The sequence below is a fragment of the Taudactylus pleione genome, unplaced genomic scaffold, assembly GCF_031769625.1.
Source record: "Taudactylus pleione unplaced genomic scaffold, aTauple2 ptg000012l, whole genome shotgun sequence".
NCBI classification, from domain to species: domain Eukaryota; kingdom Metazoa; phylum Chordata; class Amphibia; order Anura; family Myobatrachidae; genus Taudactylus; species Taudactylus pleione.
Genome location: NW_028284415.1, coordinates 9,814,478 through 9,834,127, shown reverse-complemented (window position 1 = coordinate 9,834,127; position 19,650 = coordinate 9,814,478). Strand labels below are relative to the sequence as shown.

Genomic DNA, 19,650 nt, shown 5'->3' with positions numbered 1-19,650 from the left:
ATCAAGTCTCCTCTTTACTGTCATACAGTACATGATAGGAATATAATCCACATTGTGTATACATGGCATGATCACTCTCTTGTGTGAGTATATAATACGTTGTATAAAATCAAACATGGCAACCTTGGGTGTTACGCTAATGAGGTAGAAGCTAGAGGTAGCAGGGGTAGCTGCTGCTTTAGGGCCCAATAGCTGATGGAGTCTGTCAACTAGTGAGCCTCTTAGCATATGCTTACCCATGTAACTGCCACCGTGCTACCACGGGCTATACTCCCTCCTGTTAGCACAGCGTAATATGGCTACCAATGTGATACTCAGGTAAGTAGTATTGTGTCGTGAAGTGTTTTCCTTACCAAAAGTTATCATTCTGGTCCACCGCTACAGCGCAGGTTCCACTGTTAGTCAACAGAGAGGTAAAGAAGGATCGTTGCACACAGAAAATATTACAATATCTAATAACTGTCACCACAATGTTTTATACAATTTATTTAACTGGAAACTTGACTGGGTAGACTTCTTTGGCTGAAAGAACTTCTGCTTGATCAGCATAAACAATTGTACCTTACAATAAATGCTTTGTAATATTACACTTATAGTTGTATTATCCCTATAACAAAACACTTCTATAGCATAACAAATTTCTTATACTTACAGCCAATTTAAAGAATTACACAATAACAGATCATAGTGTCAACAATATTTTACACGGAACAAGGCAGTCACATATATTAACTTTAACCTTTGGGCCCCATACAGTAAGATTACTCAGTTCAGTACGATGGAGCTCGGTGGTGCACTTGCCAGAACGTATTTTCTCCTTCTAGACTCTTTATCAGAGTTACAGAGTCTGCAATTATTATATGGGGATGTAGTTATGAGACCGGTGGCTGCGATGCTGCCGGTCTCAATCCCAACAAGGAAATCCCGACAAGGTACTTAAGATAGGTGTCAAAATAACGACACCTATCTAAATCCCGAAGCCGGAACACCGAAGGACGCCAGCACTAATGAGGCAAGTCCGGGGCACCCTTAACGTTAGCCGTGGGGGGGAGGGTTAGGTTAGGGAGCGTAGCGGGGTTAGGGTTAGGTTTCTTGGGGGGGTTAGGGTTAGGCAGCCCTAGGGGGGACGGTTAGGGTTAGGCACCTGCCGGGATTTCATACCCATTCCATTATATGTTACAAAGCACATACTGTGTTTGCTAAACTGTGTTGAATTAAGGACTAAAGTGTCTTAAGGTGCCCACACACTGGACGACTCGCAAAAAATGCAATCTCGTCAACGATTTCCCTTGAACTCCCTGGGCAACTCACCGGCACTCCTGGACAGACGGTATCTTGCTAAACTGTTCAATGTGACTAACGACCTATCGTGCATCCTTAATGAGTTCCAGTGCATCGTTAAGGAGCTTGCCATATCTTACCTGCAGTAGGTAAGATCTAAAGATACGACAAACGACCCACGGGACCGGATAGTTATCGTTCCTGGAAGCTGCACGATTAGCATGTTTTTAAACGATGTTTTGTTTTTGTGCAAAACGTGCATAAAATCGTCCAGTGTGTGGGTGACTTTAGTTTTGCATAGAAATAGTCATAACACACTGAGATGAACTCAATTGTTACTTTGTAAACATCCAAGCATTAGCAACAAAGTTTCTTTAGTAATGTGCTCCAGAAAGTCTCTAAAGGTGCCTATACACTTGGCGATCTGCACACGATCCCACGATGTGTACGACTTCCCTTGAAACTCCTCCTCGGCAGCTCTGCACACGATTTGGTGTTTAAAGTGTCCAATTTACAAACGATCTATCGTGCATTCAGACTTTTTCCAGTGCATTGTGTCCCAAATTGGCAGATCTGCCCTACAGCAGGGCAGATCTGAAGATGTAATGTGCGACCAGCCGGGACGCGCATCGCATCGTGATCGTGAGTGGGGACTCACGATTTGGGCATATTTTACACGATCTGTCGTTCCGATGCGTCGGAATCGGCCAGATCGGGTAAAGTATCACCAAGTGTGTAGGCACCTTGAGAATATTATTACTGGAGAGTTTGCTGACTCAAAATATGTTACGCAGATACTGGCACCGTTCCTTGGTCAGGGCTGAACGCTATACCCTCTCTCTTTTGATTGGGTACTAAATGGTCGATCTAATTAGACATGATGATCTCGCCGGCGCAAGTCATTCACGGCAATGGCCGCACTTTACGGCAGCCTGGATTCGCAGAACTTTGTTCACAGCCGTATATTAGGCACAGCTATTAGCTCTGTCCAATCAGCTGGCCGACTCTGTATAGTCTTTTCTGACGCTCTCAGAGGAACCGATAGTAACTCCTCACTCGGTGGTATTAACAAACTGTTCTGCCAGGCGGCAATAGTTTAGGCTATGCTTTGTTCAGCTTAAGGTTTATACTGTCTCTGGTGTTGTCCCTCTCGATTATGGACTTGGGTGTTTGTATGGATAGCAATGCAGAACTACAGACCAGTGATGTGTGGTGAGGTAAATGGCTGGAGAGGCACTGGCTAGTTTCAGAGCTAGATTTACATATGCATACATATATGAACCTAAGGGTTCATGTGGGCATTATATAAAGGTGCAGCAGTAGAAAGTGCTAGAAATTTGGTGTGTTTTGATCAGGGATGTGCGGAAAAGGTAGGTGGGGGAGGCAGTGCCTCACCTGCCATATACTTTTTACTCCACAGTTTTGACTATAAAAATTATAAGAAAAAAATAAAGAAAATATTATAAATATTTTCTTTGTATTATTCTAATAATTTTTATAGTTTAAACTTTGGAGTATACCTAAGTATGACAGGAAAGGCTCTACCTCACCTGACTGCACATCACTGCTACAGACCTATACCATACACTAACGCTGGCTCCAACTGATAAATGAAGGCTGACAAGATGTCCTCTTTATCTGTAGCCACTGCTCTCCCCAAGTGACTGGATACCTTCTTTTGCTGCCCATAGAGTGCCTTTCAAGGGAGAAGCCCTCCAGTCACCAGGAAAAAACACTGGGAATCCGGTGAAACACAAACACACCATGCAGCTTTGCTACCACCGACAGTTACCTCACCACAGCGCAGCCACCAGCTGCCATTTTCTCAAATCTTTGAGCTGGCCACAGTACTCACTGGTCCCCTAATGTCCGCCACCGCTGAGGGGCAGTGCAAAAAGTCCCTGAACCCCAAAGAAAACAGTTAAATCATGGCATTATAATGTTAATATTTTTGTAAGAAGACGTCAGCATGGGTAGGCACACAGGGTCTTGGTGGGGTGCCACACCAAGACCACAAGTCACTGAAAGCCCCAGAATGTAAAGTGATATATACATACCTCCCAACATGACCCTTTCCAGGAGGGACACAATGCTCTGGTCCTAGACTTCCCTGGTAATTTATGATTGGTGGTCGCTCCAGAGGTGGGGCTGCAGTACAGTCCAAAATTCAAATAGGGGAGTCACACCAACTGCCAGTGAGTGCCAGCCAGTGATGTTTGGCAGTGTGTGAAATGACAGTTGGTGTGACTCCCCTATTTGACTTTTGAACTGCGCTGCAGCCCCACCTCTTACCAGGGAAGTCCAGGACCAGAGCATTGTGTCCCTCCTGGAGATAGTCATGTTGGGAGGTATGTATATATCAGGACTCCAAACTTAATTCTGCTCAGAAGGCAATGTTAGTCTGATATTCCCGTCCTCTCTGAGCAGAGAGGCAGACTGGAGATGCCAAGTAAGGTAAGTGAGGGTCGGGTTGGGAAGCATGACCTTCCTCAGAAAAATTGCTGCTCTCTTCATAGTGTTTCTATGGAGTCCTCAAACTCGTTACATCCTGATGAAAATGTTAAAATGTTTACAAAAAAATACTTTTAGTAGCTGAGTACTGGTCTTTTACAAAGCAATATTATGTTTGTCATATGGTGTGCCTGTTATGCCAGCTTCTTCAAATTATTCTGAAATCATAGGGGCTTGAAAAACTGTAATGTAGATCTCAACCTGTATTCAGAGTTGGCTGGATCTATGCAGCAACACTGCCCCTACACATTTGTTACTTTAATATAGCCGTCATCATCATCAGCAGCAGCAGCTTACATTCTGGGACAATCGCAGGATTTCTAGAGTGGGGGTTTCCAAATGCTTAACTTTAGACCGAGTGTGACCATCCCATGAAGAGGGCATAATTAGCACTTAACAATCTGTTGTCTGCCCCATACAAAGTGCAATGTATGTAATACAGGGGCCAGCAATCACAATAAGCTGTTAGATACAACAGCAGGGCCAGCCGGTCTGAGCTGAATGTTTTTCCCTGAGTGTGGGGAGCAGTACGGAAGCACCCCAGAGAAGAGATGCATATGACTTGAGGTGGGGCCCGTCGCTATGCTTCACTAAGCCCCTCCCCTCACGGGAAATGATGCAGATCGCGGGTTATTCGAGTAGGGGCAGGGCCAATATGACGTCATTTTCTTATAAACATGTCATATTGGCTCCACCCCTTCACTGTTTATTCGCGATTCGCAAGATTATCATCCCCTAGTGCCCACTTCACTAGGAAATGGGCAAGATGTGGGAGGGCTGCCTACTCTTCTGGGGATGCAGGGAAATGCCCGCAAATTCGGGAGACTCCAACAACTTCTGGGAAAGTAGGCAGGTATGATTATGTTTGGTATAGGCCCCTTTGTATTCCTACAGTTGAAATTTTTTCTAGAATGGTTTTAGAAAAGTGCAGGTTCAAAGCATTACACTGTTTTTTTCATATCACATGCCTATGTTTGCATAGATAATAGGATTTTGGAATAACATCTTGCACTTTGGGATGGGAGTAGCTAATTGGATCAGGGGTATTTCTGTCCCAGGGAAACTTGTGGCGTTGCCATTAGCAAGCAATCAGAAATAAAAGCAAACATCTGATTGGATGCTATGGATAAACCACAGTTTCCCTGTACACTAATTTTCATAAATGTCCCTTTTTATGATTGGCCGAATTTTCATGAATATTTGTTAAATCCACAAATGTTTGCCCGTACCATGTGCTTTATGAAGGGCCTTAATGTCACATCTTCCTAGAGATTTGAAAGGCTGAAGTAAAAGAAAAAACATATTTTACAAAGTTGTGTCTTATACAGACACCTATGAACATTGTTAAAAATTTGGCAGTTCACAGTAACAGTAATAAAGCAATAGACGTAATAATTGCAGCTCCATGGTTTTACAACTGCACCACATGAATAACAAATATGCAAAATTTTGGTAAAAATCCACTGTACATTTCATTTTCTCAGTCTCACATCAATTGATTTGCTTCATGTTTTTATCCTTCAGCATTTAGCTGTGAAGCTTTTAGGTGAATACATACAGTATGTGTAATGAAGAGAAGGGCCTTTTCATTTCAGCAGCAAACGATCCATTCCCAGGACCAGTGACTATATAAGTAAAAGGTTACAGTTATTTCATGTCCCCATTGTGAGAAATCCCTGTGAGCCACAGCTAATGGAGGCAGCACGGCCTGCACCTTGTATTCAGCCCTCTCACTCAGTTGTAAAAGGTCATATTTGCATTCTGTGCTCCAACTGTGCATTGTACAGTACACAGATCATGATTCATTACCAAGACATAAAAACTGTAATAATCTTTTTTTCTAGTACAGTGACAGATAATGTGAGTTGCTACATGGCTTCTGGCGTAATTAATGATTTCATCATCTCTTCTTAAGGCCCCCAAATACAACTCCTCTTCTGGCTTTCTCTTTCTCTATGTAAGATCTTTTTCCTACACCTAATCTCAACTAAAGTCATAGGTCTGCACTAGAAATGAAGAAAGTTGTGGCAATCTTTAATTGAATCAAGTTTTGCGGAGGAACATGGCGTTTCACAAAACAGTCTTTGAATTCCATTTTTGCTAAGCCAAGGGTGTATAATGTAATTCAGACTTACCTACTCTTCCTGAACATCCAAGAAACTCACACATTTTGTGGAGTCCCCATGGACACCCTGAAGAGTGGTGTACTCTTTCACATCCCGCTCACTACCGAGGGACCGGTTGCAGCCTCTGGCGGGTCGCCTCCTTTCTAGCAGCGCAGTAGACTCTTGCTTTGTGCCAGAGTCTACTGCCCATGGGCAGGTCTCCAGGATCATGGCACTCATTCTATGTTCCTGCAGACATCTCTAGTGCATATGCACAAATCACGGGGAAAATGGCCGTCGCACCATTTTCCAGGTGATTTCAGTCTGCAGCACCAGCTGACATGGGTCTCCAGAAAGGTAAGTATAATAATTATATGGGTGCAGGGTGTGCGGTGTGGGGACCAATGGAGACCTAGAGGCCCATGTGCACCACACACCATGCACCCATGCATCCGCCAATGCTCACTACCTAGTGTAATGGGAAGGGATGTGATGCTCTGTTAATCTTTAGAAATCTCCAGCATCTAAGCCCCTCCCTATCTGCACAATGATGCAATTCACAGCAGTGCGCACCAGGAGGCTGTGCCATGAAGATGTGCCTTGCATAGCTACGCTCAAAGGCACAAACCCCATGCATCTCCCCAAAGTAATTTCCCATAAAGGAGATATATAAAATTGCCAAGTATGGCCTAATTAATAGAACTGGTATAAAACTGGTCCATACTTTCTGCCATGTGGTTGGGGTGAGAGCGCACTAGGTGAAACGTGTGAAATGCCACATCTATGTAAATGAGGAATGGTGCAGATGTTTTGCAAAACAATTTTGAAAATAATACTCATCTCTTGGGCAGTAGAAATAATGTCATAGCAGCCATATTAGCTGCCCCAGTGGTAGTTCCGATAACGAGTAACATACATCCTGGTTAGAGACTCAAAAAGCCGATCACAGTGTACTAGAGACGCTGGGCTGCAGATTAATCACAAAGGAACTTGGCAGGAGAAAACGCTGCGGCCGCTTACATCGGAGCCCTTTTTACGCAGATTCAGACTCAATCGCACACGGACATTCAGATGCGCCCACGTTCATTGTGGCTGATAACGGCACAAACATGCCTGCGAATCGTGCTATGCGCCACGCTACGCTATGGCGTGTCCACGATCGCAGGAGTGCGTCTCTATTCAGTCCTATGGAGACGTGAAAGCGCATCCCCGATCATGGGAGTGCATCTCCCATTATATCATATGGGGATGTGAATGCCCATCTCTGACCGTGGGAGTCTGTCTCGCGCCACGGATAGCGCGATTCGCTGCGCTATGAAAAACAATGTAACTGGGCAGATCTGTACATATGTGACACATCAAATTGACCAGTATAATCTAGCAAAGTAGTTTCGTCACTCCCACTTGATCTATTTATCAAATAAGACGCAAAAAGCCACTCGGCACCCGAGTAGTTGGGACCTGATGTGCCGAGACGGGCTATTTGGTGTGACTGAAGCCACAGTGCATAAAGAAGACATATCTGTATATCTGGTTCCAAGGCTAACAGAGCTATATATGGTACCAAGACTAATGTACCCAGCTATATATGATGACAATTATACTTACCTCTGCACTGTCCTCTGCTGCTTTCTCCCTGTGAGATGGATGCGCCAGTGACACACACAGCAGCTTCCAGCATTAATGGATAGTGCTATTCCTGCCCTGCACTGAACCCCACAAGCTGTGAGAGATCTGTGCAGGACAAGAATGAGAAGAACATTCAGGCAATGCTGTTAGCTGTTTGGCACAGAAGAGAGAGAGAGAGCATGGAGCAGGAGGACTGCGTTGCCAGCCAATGTTAGATAACAGATTTCTCATTCACTGAAGTGCAAATATATTGTTTTCGTAACAAATTCAGCTTGCCATTGGTGTCTCATTTAAGCTGAATTTCATATCCTATGTTCAGTTATGCCATTGTAATATATCTTGTTTTCTGACTTGTGTTTGTAATATACTGTACACAACAAATTAAAATAAACGGTTATAACTAATATACATTTTAAAAATGGGAATTCCCTGAGAGCAGCTTCCACAAAATGGATGCCCTGTACTGAGTCTCATTTATGAAGGGTAAAACAGCGGCACAGCACAGGATCTTGTTTGGTAACATTCTATACCTAAAGCGGCCTATCCACTAGGTGACCTGAAAGACTGAACGTCTAGTGTTCAGACCTTCAGGTCGCCGAGGTGCGGTGCCCGCTCTGAACGTCATTCAGTGCAGGAGTCCGACCTCCTATCTCTGAACATGCCGAACCTGACGAGCGTCGTCAGGTTGTGCACGCGCATCGCTGGTCCTTGCCAACTATCCTTTACCCGACTTTGTGAACAATTCGACCAAAACCTCCTGATTTTGGTCGGATTGTTCACAAAGTCGTGTAATGGATAGGCCCCTTAGCTTTCCACCAAACCACACATTTGTGGGACACGTTTAATTTGCAGAAGCGCATTTCTAGAGACACTTTAAACAATGTAAAAAATAATTTGCTTTAAATGCATAAGAGTGCCAAGTGTAATAAAGACATTCCAGACATTCTCTCACTCTCATGATTACTTTAAGCCATAAATGATGCTAAACTAAGCAGTGTTCTAGGAAATAAAACTTACATGTCTATTTAATTAAAGCTTAGATTATACTGACTTTAGCTCTGTTAACTCTGACCTCAACCTTTTTCTGACCACCCCCTGGCCTGATTAGTTGGCAGCTGCCTGGCATGATTGGCCTTGGGACCTCAGTGTATGGGTTCCCATTGGTGATGTATATCACGTCCTTATTTCCCTGACAGTACAAATCGGGTCTCTGTCTGGACCAAATAATACAAGGGGACTGTATGATACATGAGTGAGACAGAGTTTGTCCCAAACCCAACACATATACACTTTCAGGCATACACACATAAAGATGCATGCACAGACACATTTATATAGAGACACACACATATAGCCCCATACAGATATATGACGTACTGTACTGTACTATAACTATCATGGTTTTAATTTTATATTCTGTACATTTTTTCTAAACATAAAAAATTTGCTCTATTTATTGACACAAGTTGTTTTATGATTTTTTTAGGTGATCATCAGCAAAATTATAACCACCTCGTGCTCAACAATGCCTCCCAGACGCCCACCAATGGTAAGTGGGTTTCCAATAATCAGGTCTCTTGTAAACACAGATTTCCTCTGGGGTTATGGGGCCTGATTCAGAGTTGGGAATAGAGTAAGAAAGAACTTAGGTGGGGCAGATGTAAAATGTGCAGAAAGCACTGGGGTAACTACTGTAGGTGCAAGGGGTGCGGCTGTTAGGGGCCCGGACTGCCTCCGGGACCCCCTCCCCCCTTGCACCTACGGTGCCAGGCCAGCTGTGGTCGCATCCTCCAGTAGTGTTCTGAGCAAGGCAGGCACATCTGCCCTCCCGGTCAGCTCCGCCTCCGGCTCTCCTCATTGACTGATACTGGGAGGAGGCATGGCAGCTTCCTCTCATCATCAGTCAGTGAGGAGAGATGGATCTGTACGGGAGAGGAGTTGTGCCTTCCCTGCGCAGTACACACTGAAGGAGGATGTGACCACCAGAGGTAAGTCAGGGAGAGAGCGGGGGCCGAGGGGGGGCGGGGACCTAGGGGGGCCCATGAAAATTTTGCTATGGGGACACCCTAGGTCTAGTTATGCCCCTGGCAGAGAGATTTAGATTTGGGAGGGGTGTTTCCAAACTGATATCTAAACTACAGTGTAAAAATAAAGCTGTCCAGAATTTGTGGGCTACATGCAAACGCAACCAGTATTTAACTTGCATGCAAAAATGTCTTATGTATTTGTACTAGGGGTGTGCACCAGCCACTTTTCGTGTTTTGTGTTTTGGTTTTGGATCTGGATCTTTCTTCGTGTTTTGGATCTGGATTGGTTTTGCCAAAACCACCCTTCCGTGTTTTGGGTTCTGGGTTTTGTGTTTTGGATCTGTATTTTTTTGAAAAAAAGCATAAAATCAGCTAAAATCACAGAATTTGTAGGTTTTTCTGCTCCTATGCTATTATTAACCTCAATAACCTTAATTTCCACTCATTTCCAGTCTATTCTAAACACCTCACACCTCACAATAGTGTTTTTATGTCCAAAAGGTTGCACCGAGGTAGCTGGATGACTATGCTAAGCGACACGAGTGGGCGGCACAAACACGTGACCCATCTAGGCGTGATACTGCAGTGGCAGACAGGATGGCAGTTTGAAAAACTAGGCCCCAAACTGTACATAATGCAAAGAAAAAAAAGAGGTGCAAGATGGAATTGTCCTTGGGCCCTCCCACCCACCCTTATGTTGTATAAACAGGATATGCACACTTTAACAAACCAATCATTTCAGCGCCAGGGTCTGCCCCACGACTGTGGCTGAAATGATTGGTTCGTTTGGGCCCCCACAAAACAAGCTGGCAATTAATCTGTCCCTGCACAAACTGGCTCTACGGAGGCAAGATGTCATCCTCATCCTCCTCATCCACCGATTCCTCACCCTCTTCAGTGTGTACATCCTCATCCTCACAGAGTATTAACTCGTCCCCACTGGAATCCACCACCACAGGTCCCTCTGTACGTTCTGGAGGCTGGTCTCCCTGGAAGAGCTGATAATTCATTTTGATGAACATCATCTTCTCCACATTCTGTGGAAGCAACCTCCTACGCCTTTCGCTGACAAGGTTCCCGGCTGCACTAAACACTCTTTCGGAGTACACACTGGAGGGGGGGCAACTCAGGTAAAATAGAGCCAGTTTGTACAGGGGCCTCCAAATTGCCTCTTTTTCCTGCCAGTACAGGTATGGACTGTCTGACATGCCTACTTGGATGCTGTCACCGATGTAATCCTCCACCATTCTGTCAATGGTGACAGTATCATATGCAGTGACAGTAGACATGTCAGAAATTGTTGCCAGGTCCTTCAGTCCGGACCAGATGTCCAAACTTGGTCCTGTCTGCCCTGCATCACCGCCAGCGGGTTGCTTAGGATACCTAAGTTTTTTCCTGGCAGCCCCAGTTGCGGGAGAAAATGAAGAAGGAGCTGTTGACGTGTCACGTTCCACTTCAGCTGACAGTGTGTTCACCAGCAGGTCTTTGCACCTCTGCAGGCTTGTGTCGGCCGGAAAGAGAGACACCACAAATAGGCTTTAAACCTAGGATCGAGCACGGTGGCCAAAATGTAGTGGTATGATTTCAACAGATTGACCACCCTGGAATCCTGGCAAAGCGAATGAAGGGCTTCATCCACAAGTCCCACATGCCGAGCGGAATCGCTCCGTCTTAGCTCCTCCTTCACTTTCTCCAGCTGCTTCTGCAAAAGCCTGATGAGGGGAATAACCTGACTCAAGCTGGCAGTGTCTGAACTGACTTCACGTGTGGCAAGTTCGAAGGGCTGGAGAACCTTGCACAACACGGAAATCATTCTCCACTGCGCTTGAGTCAGGTGCATACCCCCTCCTTTGCCTATGTCATAGGTGGATGTATAGGCTTGTATGGCCTTTTGCTGCTCCTCCATCCTCTGAAGCATATAGAGGGTTGAGTTCCACCGCGTCACAACCTCTTGCTTCAGGTGATGGCGGGGCAGGTTCAAGAGTGTTTGCTGGTGCTCCAGTCTTCGGCACGCAGTCGCTGAATGGCGAAAGTGGCCAGAAATTTTTCGGGCCACCCAAAGCGTCTCCTGCACGCCCCTGTCGCTTTTCAGAAAATTCTGCACCACCAAGTTTATTGTGTGAGTAAAACATGGGACGTGCTGGAATTTGCCCAGATGTAATGCCCGCACAATATTGGTGGCGTTGTCAGATATCACAAATCCCCAGGAGAGTCTAAGTGGGGTAAGCCACTGGGCGATGATTTCCCTCAGTTTCTCTAAGAGGTTGTCGGCGGTGTGCCTCTTACTGAAACCGGTGATACACAGCGTAGCCTGCCTTGGAACGAGCTGGCGTTTCTGAGATGCTGCTACTGGTGACGCTGCTGCTGTTGCTGCGTAAGGTGATACATCTACCCAGTGGGCTGTCACAGTCATATAGTCCTTAGTCTGCCCTGTTCCACTTGTCCACATGTCCGTGGTTAAGTGAACATTGTGTACAACGGCATTTTTCGGGACACTGAGGACACTTTTTCTGACGTTTCTGTACAGTCTCGGTATCGCCTGCCTAGTGAAGTGGAATCTAGACGGGATTTGGAACCGGGGACACACTACCTCCATCAATTGTCTAAATCCCACTGCACTAATGGCGGATACCGGATGCACTTCTAACACCAACATAGCAGTAAAGGCCTCAGTTATACGTTTTGCTTCAGGATGACTGCTGTCATACTTCATCCTCTCGCTAAGGACTGTTGGAGGGTCAATTGTTTAGTAAAAGTAGTGGTGTTCCTACTTCCTCTCTGGGATGATGAATGACTCCCAGCAACAGCAGCAGCGGCAGCAGTAGGCGTAGCAATGCAGGATCCTCCAGAGGAATCCCGGATAAGAGAGTCAGTCATGCCAGTGACATGGCCTGCAGGACTACTTCCGATCCTGACTAAGGAGGAAATTGACGAGGAGGGAGTTGACGGTGTGGTTTGCAGGCGCTTGGATACAACAGGACAACGGGATTTAGGTGTCCCTGGACTGCTTATGGTCTTAGCCAAAGTTTCTAAACTTGACAGTAACTTTTTATGAACGCGCTGCAGGTGCCGTATAAGGGAGGATGTTCCTAGGTGGTTAACGTCCCTACCCCTACTTATTTCACCTTTACATATGGTACATATGGCAAGACAGTTGTTGTCCGGATTTGGATAGAAATATTGCCAGACCAAAGAGGTGGAATGTTTGGCCTTCTGCCCAGGCATGACCATGATGGGCTTTTTCATCCCACGGACAACAACTGTCTCCCCCGGAGCCTGATTTAAACAAACCACATCACCATCAGAATCCTCCTCGCCAACTTCCTCCTCAGCGCCAGCTACACCAGTATCCTCATCCTGTTGTACTTCAACAGTGACATCTTCAATTTGCATATCAGCAAGTGGACTGTGGGTGCTCCTTTCAGCACTTGCAGGGGGCGTGCAAATGGTGGAAAGAGCCACCTCTTCCCGTCCAGTGCTGGGAAGGTCAGGCATCGCAACCACCACCACACTTGGACTCTCCTTGGGGATTTGTGATATCTTCTTAGAAAGCACAGTTCTTCGCTGTGCTTTTGCCAGCTTAACTCTTTTGATTTTTTTAGTGGGAGGAGGGCTTCCATCGTCATGTGAAGCTGAACCACTAGTCATGAACATACTAGGGATCGACCTTAGCCGTTCCTTGCCACTCCGTGTCGTAAATGGCATATTGGCAAGTTTACGTTTCTCTTCAGCTGATTTAAATGTTTTTTTCAAGGTAATTTTCCTGAACTTTGTAATTTGGGATTGTATGTGCCCTCTACTATGACATTGGGCATCGGCCTTGGCAGACGACGTTGATGGCATGTTATTGTCTATGTCATGACTAGTGGCAGCAGCTTCAGCACTAGGAGAAAGTGGTTCTTGATCTTTCTCTATTTTATTTTTATCGGAGAAAGTTTGGTCCTCCATTTATGTTATATCGATTTGATATATACGTGCGGCTAAACACAGGAAATATTTTTTTATTTTTGCTGGAGAGTAGTGCACTTTGTGGGTTACACCACCCTTTAAGAAATGAGCCAGCTGGCTCTTTACTTATGGGACACAGGAGCACGTTTGGCGCTGCTGCTTTGTTGATGCACGTGCGGCTACTGCGCACACAATTCACAAACACAGAAAATATATATTTTTTTGGTTTGGAGTGTACTTTGGGGGTTACAGCACCCTTTAACGGTCAAGCCAGCCGGCCCTTTACTTATGACACAGGCGCACATTTGGCACTACTTTGTTGATGCACGTGCGGCTACTGCGCACACAATTCACAAACACAGAAAATAATTTTTTTTTTGCTTTGGAGTGTACTTTGAGGGTTACAGCACCCTTTAACGGTCAAGCCAGCCGGCCCTTTACTTATGACACAGGCGCACGCTTGGCACTACTTTGTTGATGCACGTGCGGCTACTGCGCACACAATTCACAAACACAGAAAATATTTTTTTTTTTGGTTTGGACTGGAGTGTACTTTGGGGGTTACAGCACCCTTTAATGGTCAAGCCAGCCGGCCCTTTACTTATGACACAGGCGCACGCTTGGCACTACTTTGTTGAAGCACGTGCGGCTACTGCGCACACAATTCACAAACACAGAAAATATATATTTTTTTGGTTTGGACTGGAGTGTACTTTGGGGGTTACAGCACCCTTTAATGGTCAAGCCAGCCGGCCCTTTACTTATGACACAGGCGCACGCTTGGCACTACTTTGTTGATGCACGTGCGGCTACTGCGCACACAATTCACAAACACAGAAAATAATTTTTTTTTTGCTTTGGAGTGTACTTTGGGGGTTACAGCACCCTTTAACGGTCAAGCCAGCCGGCCCTTTACTTATGACACAGGCGCACGCTTGGCACTACTTTGTTGATGCACGTGCGGCTACTGCGCACACAATTCACAAACACAGAAAATATATTTTTTTTTGGTTTGGACTGGAGTGTACTTTGGGGGTTACAGCACCCTTTAACGGTCAAGCCAGCCGGCCCTTTACTTATGACACAGGCGCACGCTTGGCACTACTTTGTTGATGCACGTGCGGCTACTGCGCACACAATTCACAAACACAGAAAATATATATTTTTTTGGTTTGGACTGGAGTGTACTTTGGGGGTTACAGCACCCTTTAATGGTCAAGCCAGCCGGCCCTTTACTTATGACACAGGCGCACGCTTGGCACTACTTTGTTGATGCACGTGCGGCTACTGCGCACACAATTCACAAACACAGAAAATAATTTTTTTTTGGTTTGGACTGGAGTGTACTTTGGGGGTTACAGCACCCTTTAACGGTCAAGCCAGCCGGCCCTTTACTTATGACACAGGCGCACGCTTGGCACTACTTTGTTGATGCACGTGCGGCTACTGCGCACACAATTCACAAACACAGAAAATAATATTTTTTTTGGTTTGGACTGGAGTGTACTTTGGGGGTTACAGCACCCTTTAACGGTCAAGCCAGCCGGCCCTTTACTTATGACACAGGCGCACGCTTGGCACTACTTTGTTGATGCACGTGCGGCTACTGCGCACACAATTCACAAACACAGAAAATAATTTTTTGGGGGGTTTGGACTGGAGTGTACTTTGGGGGTTACAGCACCCTTTAACGGTCAAGCCAGCCAGCCCTCTACTTATGACACAGGCGCACGCTTGGCACTACTTTGTTGATGCACGTGCGGCTACTGCGCACACAATTCACAAACACAGAAAATATATATTTTTTTGGTTTGGAGTGTACTTTGGGGGTTACAGCACCCTTTAACGGTCAAGCCAGCCGGCCCTTTACTTATGACACAGGCACACGCTTGGCACTACTTTGTTGATGCACGTGCGGCTACTGCGCACACAATTCACAAACACAGAAAATAATTTTTTTTTTGGTTTGGACTGGAGTGTACTTTGGGGGTTACAGCACCCTTTAACGGTCAAGCCAGCCGGCCCTTTACTTATGACACAGGCGCACGCTTGGCACTACTTTGTTGATGCACGTGCGGCTACTGCGCACACAATTCACAAACACAGAAAATATTTTTTTTTTTTTGGTTTGGAGTGTACTTTGGGGGTTACAGCACCCTTTAACGGTCAAGCCAGCCGGCCCTTTACTTATGACACAGGCGCACGCTTGGCACTACTTTGTTGATGCACGCGCAGCTACTGCGCACACAATTCACAAACACAGAAAATAATTTTTTTTTTGGTTTGGACTGGAGTGTACTTTGGGGGTTACAGCACCCTTTAACGGTCAAGCCAGCCGGCCCTTTACTTATGACACAGGCGCACGCTTGGCACTACTTTGTTGATGCACGTGCGGCTACTGCGCACACAATTCACAAACACAGAAAATATTTTTTTTTTTGGTTTGGACTGGAGTGTACTTTGGGGGTTACAGCACCCTTTAATGGTCAAACCAGCCGGCCCTTTACTTATGACACAGGCGCACGCTTGGCACTACTTTGTTGATGCACGTGCGGCTACTGCGCACACAATTCACAAACACAGAAAATATATTTTTTTTTGGTTTGGACTGGAGTGTACTTTGGGGGTTACAGCACCCTTTAATGGTCAAGCCAGCCGGCCCTTTACTTATGACACAGGCGCACGCTTGGCACTACTTTGTTGATGCACGTGCGGCTACTGCGCACACAATTCACAAACACAGAAAATAATTTTTTTTTTGCTTTGGAGTGTACTTTGGGGGTTACAGCACCCTTTAACGGTCAAGCCAGCTGGCCCTTTACTTATGACACAGGCGCACGCTTGGCACTACTTTGTTGATGCACGTGCGGCTACTGCGCACACAATTCACAAACACAGAAAAAATATTATTTTTTTAGCACTTGGGGGGAGCACCCCTGATGGACAGAGCACCCCCTGGACAACACTACAGCACCCCTTTAGGACTGGCACACTGCACAGGACTTTGGAGTGGACACAGCCCCTATGGAGAACTTGCTGCACAACACAGTCCAGCCAGCCCCTATGGACTTTGAAGTAGTGGACACAGCCCCTATTAACAACAGCAGCACAGCACAACACAGCCAGCCCCTATGGAGTTTGAAGTAGTGGACAACAGCAGCACAGCGCAGCACAGCACAGCACAACACTACTCTGCACTACACTACACTACACTACACAGCCCAGCCAGCCCTAACTCCCACCCTCCCTCTTCACTGTCCACATCCGAGTGAGAAAATGGCGCCGACGCGGGTACCTTATATAGGATCCAAAACCCGCAAGACCCGGAAGGCGGGATGATGACGTTTTGCCTCGATTTCAGATCCGAGTCAGGCGGGAAAAGTCGAGCCTGACTCGGATCTGACTCGGATCGGGGGGGCTCGGGGGGGTTCGGATTTCAGAAATCCGAACCCGCTCACCCCTAATTTGTACCCCTTGCATTGCAACATGGTTTGTCCAGGTACACAGTTACTTGCTCTATCTTACTCTATTCCCCAAACTGAATCAGGCCCTATGACATTTGTTAATAATTACTGAGGATGGATATTACTTATTGTTATTTCTGAAATGTCCTGTGCCCAAAGTTTACCAAATTAGTACCCGGCATCAAAAAACAACACTTTTTGCTTAGACACTTTATAATAAACTTTAGGGTGGTGGGTTTGCTGCTCCATTGAACTTGGTGTATAGGTGGTAAGGGTTGCTACATGTACCAATGAACTTTGGTCGGTATTACGACATTTTCTGATAAACTTGTGGTGCGTACACACTAGACGATATGCTCCCTGAGCTATATCGTCTAGTGTGTCCCCGGCAGGGTGTGCTCAATGTCGTTCATGACATTGAGCACACCCACTGAACGATATCATTAACGATATCGTTCAGCGCCGGGCTCTCTTCCCCTATTCCCCAACATGCAGCAATCTGACAACATCGTCAGGTTGGCCTGCATGTTAACCCGATGAACGATGATGATGAACGACCCGCGGGAACGCGCGTCATCGTTATCGTTCACCGTTTTTGTGATAAAAATGGACGATAAAGTGGACGACTGAACAATAACGATATCGTTATCGTTCAGTCGTCCACATTAAGGGCTTTATTCAGAGGCGGCCGTACAGTCTGCGACCGCACGGCCACCTCGATGTTTGTCTAGTGAGCATGCGCACGAGGGAGCCAGCTTCTTCATGCGCATGCGTGAGACCCGCTACGACTGACAGCGCAGGTCATAGCGGGTCTCTTTTCAAAGGGGACGAGCTGTCGATGTTGATTGACAGCTCGCCCCGTTTGGAAGGCGGGCCAGGGGGGGTGGTAGCCCAAACGGAGGCATTCCCATGGGAATGCCTGCCGTTTGGGGGAGGCCCCACTGACATCACTAGTGATGTCTAGTGATGTCACATCACTAGTGATGTCAGTGGAGAGCTTCCGGCTCTGACAGAGCCAGAAGCTCTCCGGGGCTTACGACAAGTGAGACCCTACCCTAGGGTCTCGTCGTAAGCCCCGATGGTCGCGATGGTCAATGACCATCACCCTAGCGGTCGTTAGAGCTGTGGGCGTTAACCCACAGCCTAACGACCGAAACAGAGGCGGCCGGTCAGGATGCAAGCGGCCGCCCAGTTTCTGAGCGACCGCTTGCATCCTCCGACCACCTCTGAATTAGAGCCTAATTGCCCAGTGTGTACCCACCATTAGTCTGGAGGAAATTCTGTATGTTCTGATAACCTTATACTAGCTCAGAATGATGCACAGGATATTACAGTGATTATTCTGATTTTTATGACCTTGAGATTTCAAGGATTATAAAATCCTGAATTCTAGGGCTAAATCTGTTCTCCGACTAACCCAGGATGACAGGGATTGATGTGTGTTCTAGTGAATTTGGATGTGAGATTGAGGTGTTTTGCGGTACACTTGTCACTGTGGTTATAAATATATTTTCTAGTGAACGTGGTCTAAATGGGATTGCTATGTGTTGTGATGGAACATGTCACCGTGGGATCAATGTATTTTCTGATGAACTTGGTCTAGTGAAGAATGATATATTGTCCAATGAAACATATGGTGGAATTGATGTGAATTGATGTGTCTCAAGATGGAGAAGATATTATACTAAAATAAACTACATAGAGGGGTATTCATGAAAGCTTGGAGAGAGATAAAATTGTGAAAGATAACATACCAACCAATCAGCTCCTGTTATTTTTCAAACACGGCCTGTAAAGTGACAGTTGGGAGCAGATTGGTTGGTACTCTATCTCTCACAATTTTATCACTCTCCAAGCTTTCAAGAATACCCACAAAATGAAGATGTAGTATCTACACTCTTTTCATCCTCCTACTCTACTTCCTCTCCTCTGGATCCTATACCCTCACAAATCAGTAAAGCTCTGTCTCCTGTGCTCATCCCAATCTTAACTAAAATCTGTAATCTCTCTTTCTCTACTGGTATCTTTCCATCACTGTTGCATGCAGTGATCACTCCCATTTTCCCATTTGAAAAAACAAAATTCTGACCCTAACTCTCTCTCAAATTACCATTTGAGAGAGAGAGTTTGGAGGGGCTCCCATGCCCCTCCAAGCTACTGGAGAGCCTTGCCTACACTCACCTCACACACTTTCTTAAGTTGCACAACTTACTGGACCCAATTCAGTTAGGCTTTCGTTCCCAACACTCCACAGAGACAGCACTGTCTAAGGTAGTAAATAATCTGGTCACTGCCAAAGTTAAAGGCCATTACTCACTACTTATTCTTCTATATATCTCTGTTGCCTTTGACACTGTTGACCACTCTCTTCTCATACAAAACTACAATCCCTAGGTCTTCAAGATACAGCCTTTTCTTGCTTCTCATCCGACCTATCTAATCGCTCTTTCACTGTTCGCTTTTCCAATTCTGCCTCCTCTTCGCTACATCTATCAGTTGGCGTACCGTAAGGCTCAGTCTTAGGTCCTCTGCTTCTCTCAATCTATACCACCTCTCTTGGCAAACTAATCAGCTCTTTTGGTTTTCAGTATCATCTGTACGCGGATGATACTCAAATCTACCTATCCTCCCCAGATTTGTCACCATCTGTGTCAAATCTGTGTCTCTCATCCATACGCATTACTT

The 19,650-nt window shown here is 45.9% G+C and overlaps 1 protein-coding gene across 5 annotated transcripts in view; it reads left to right on the top strand.

Annotated features, from left to right (window-relative positions):
• SHISA6 (shisa family member 6) overlaps window positions 1–19,650 on the top strand; it is a 400,746-nt gene that overhangs the window by 335,763 nt on the left and 45,333 nt on the right. For all 5 annotated transcript variants that reach the window (XM_088468622.1, XM_088468621.1, XM_088468619.1 and 2 more), the window contains one exon: window positions 9,013–9,075. In XM_088468622.1, the coding sequence (XP_088324748.1) occupies window positions 9,013–9,075 (63 nt within the window). The remainder of the gene's footprint in view (window positions 1–9,012; window positions 9,076–19,650) is intronic.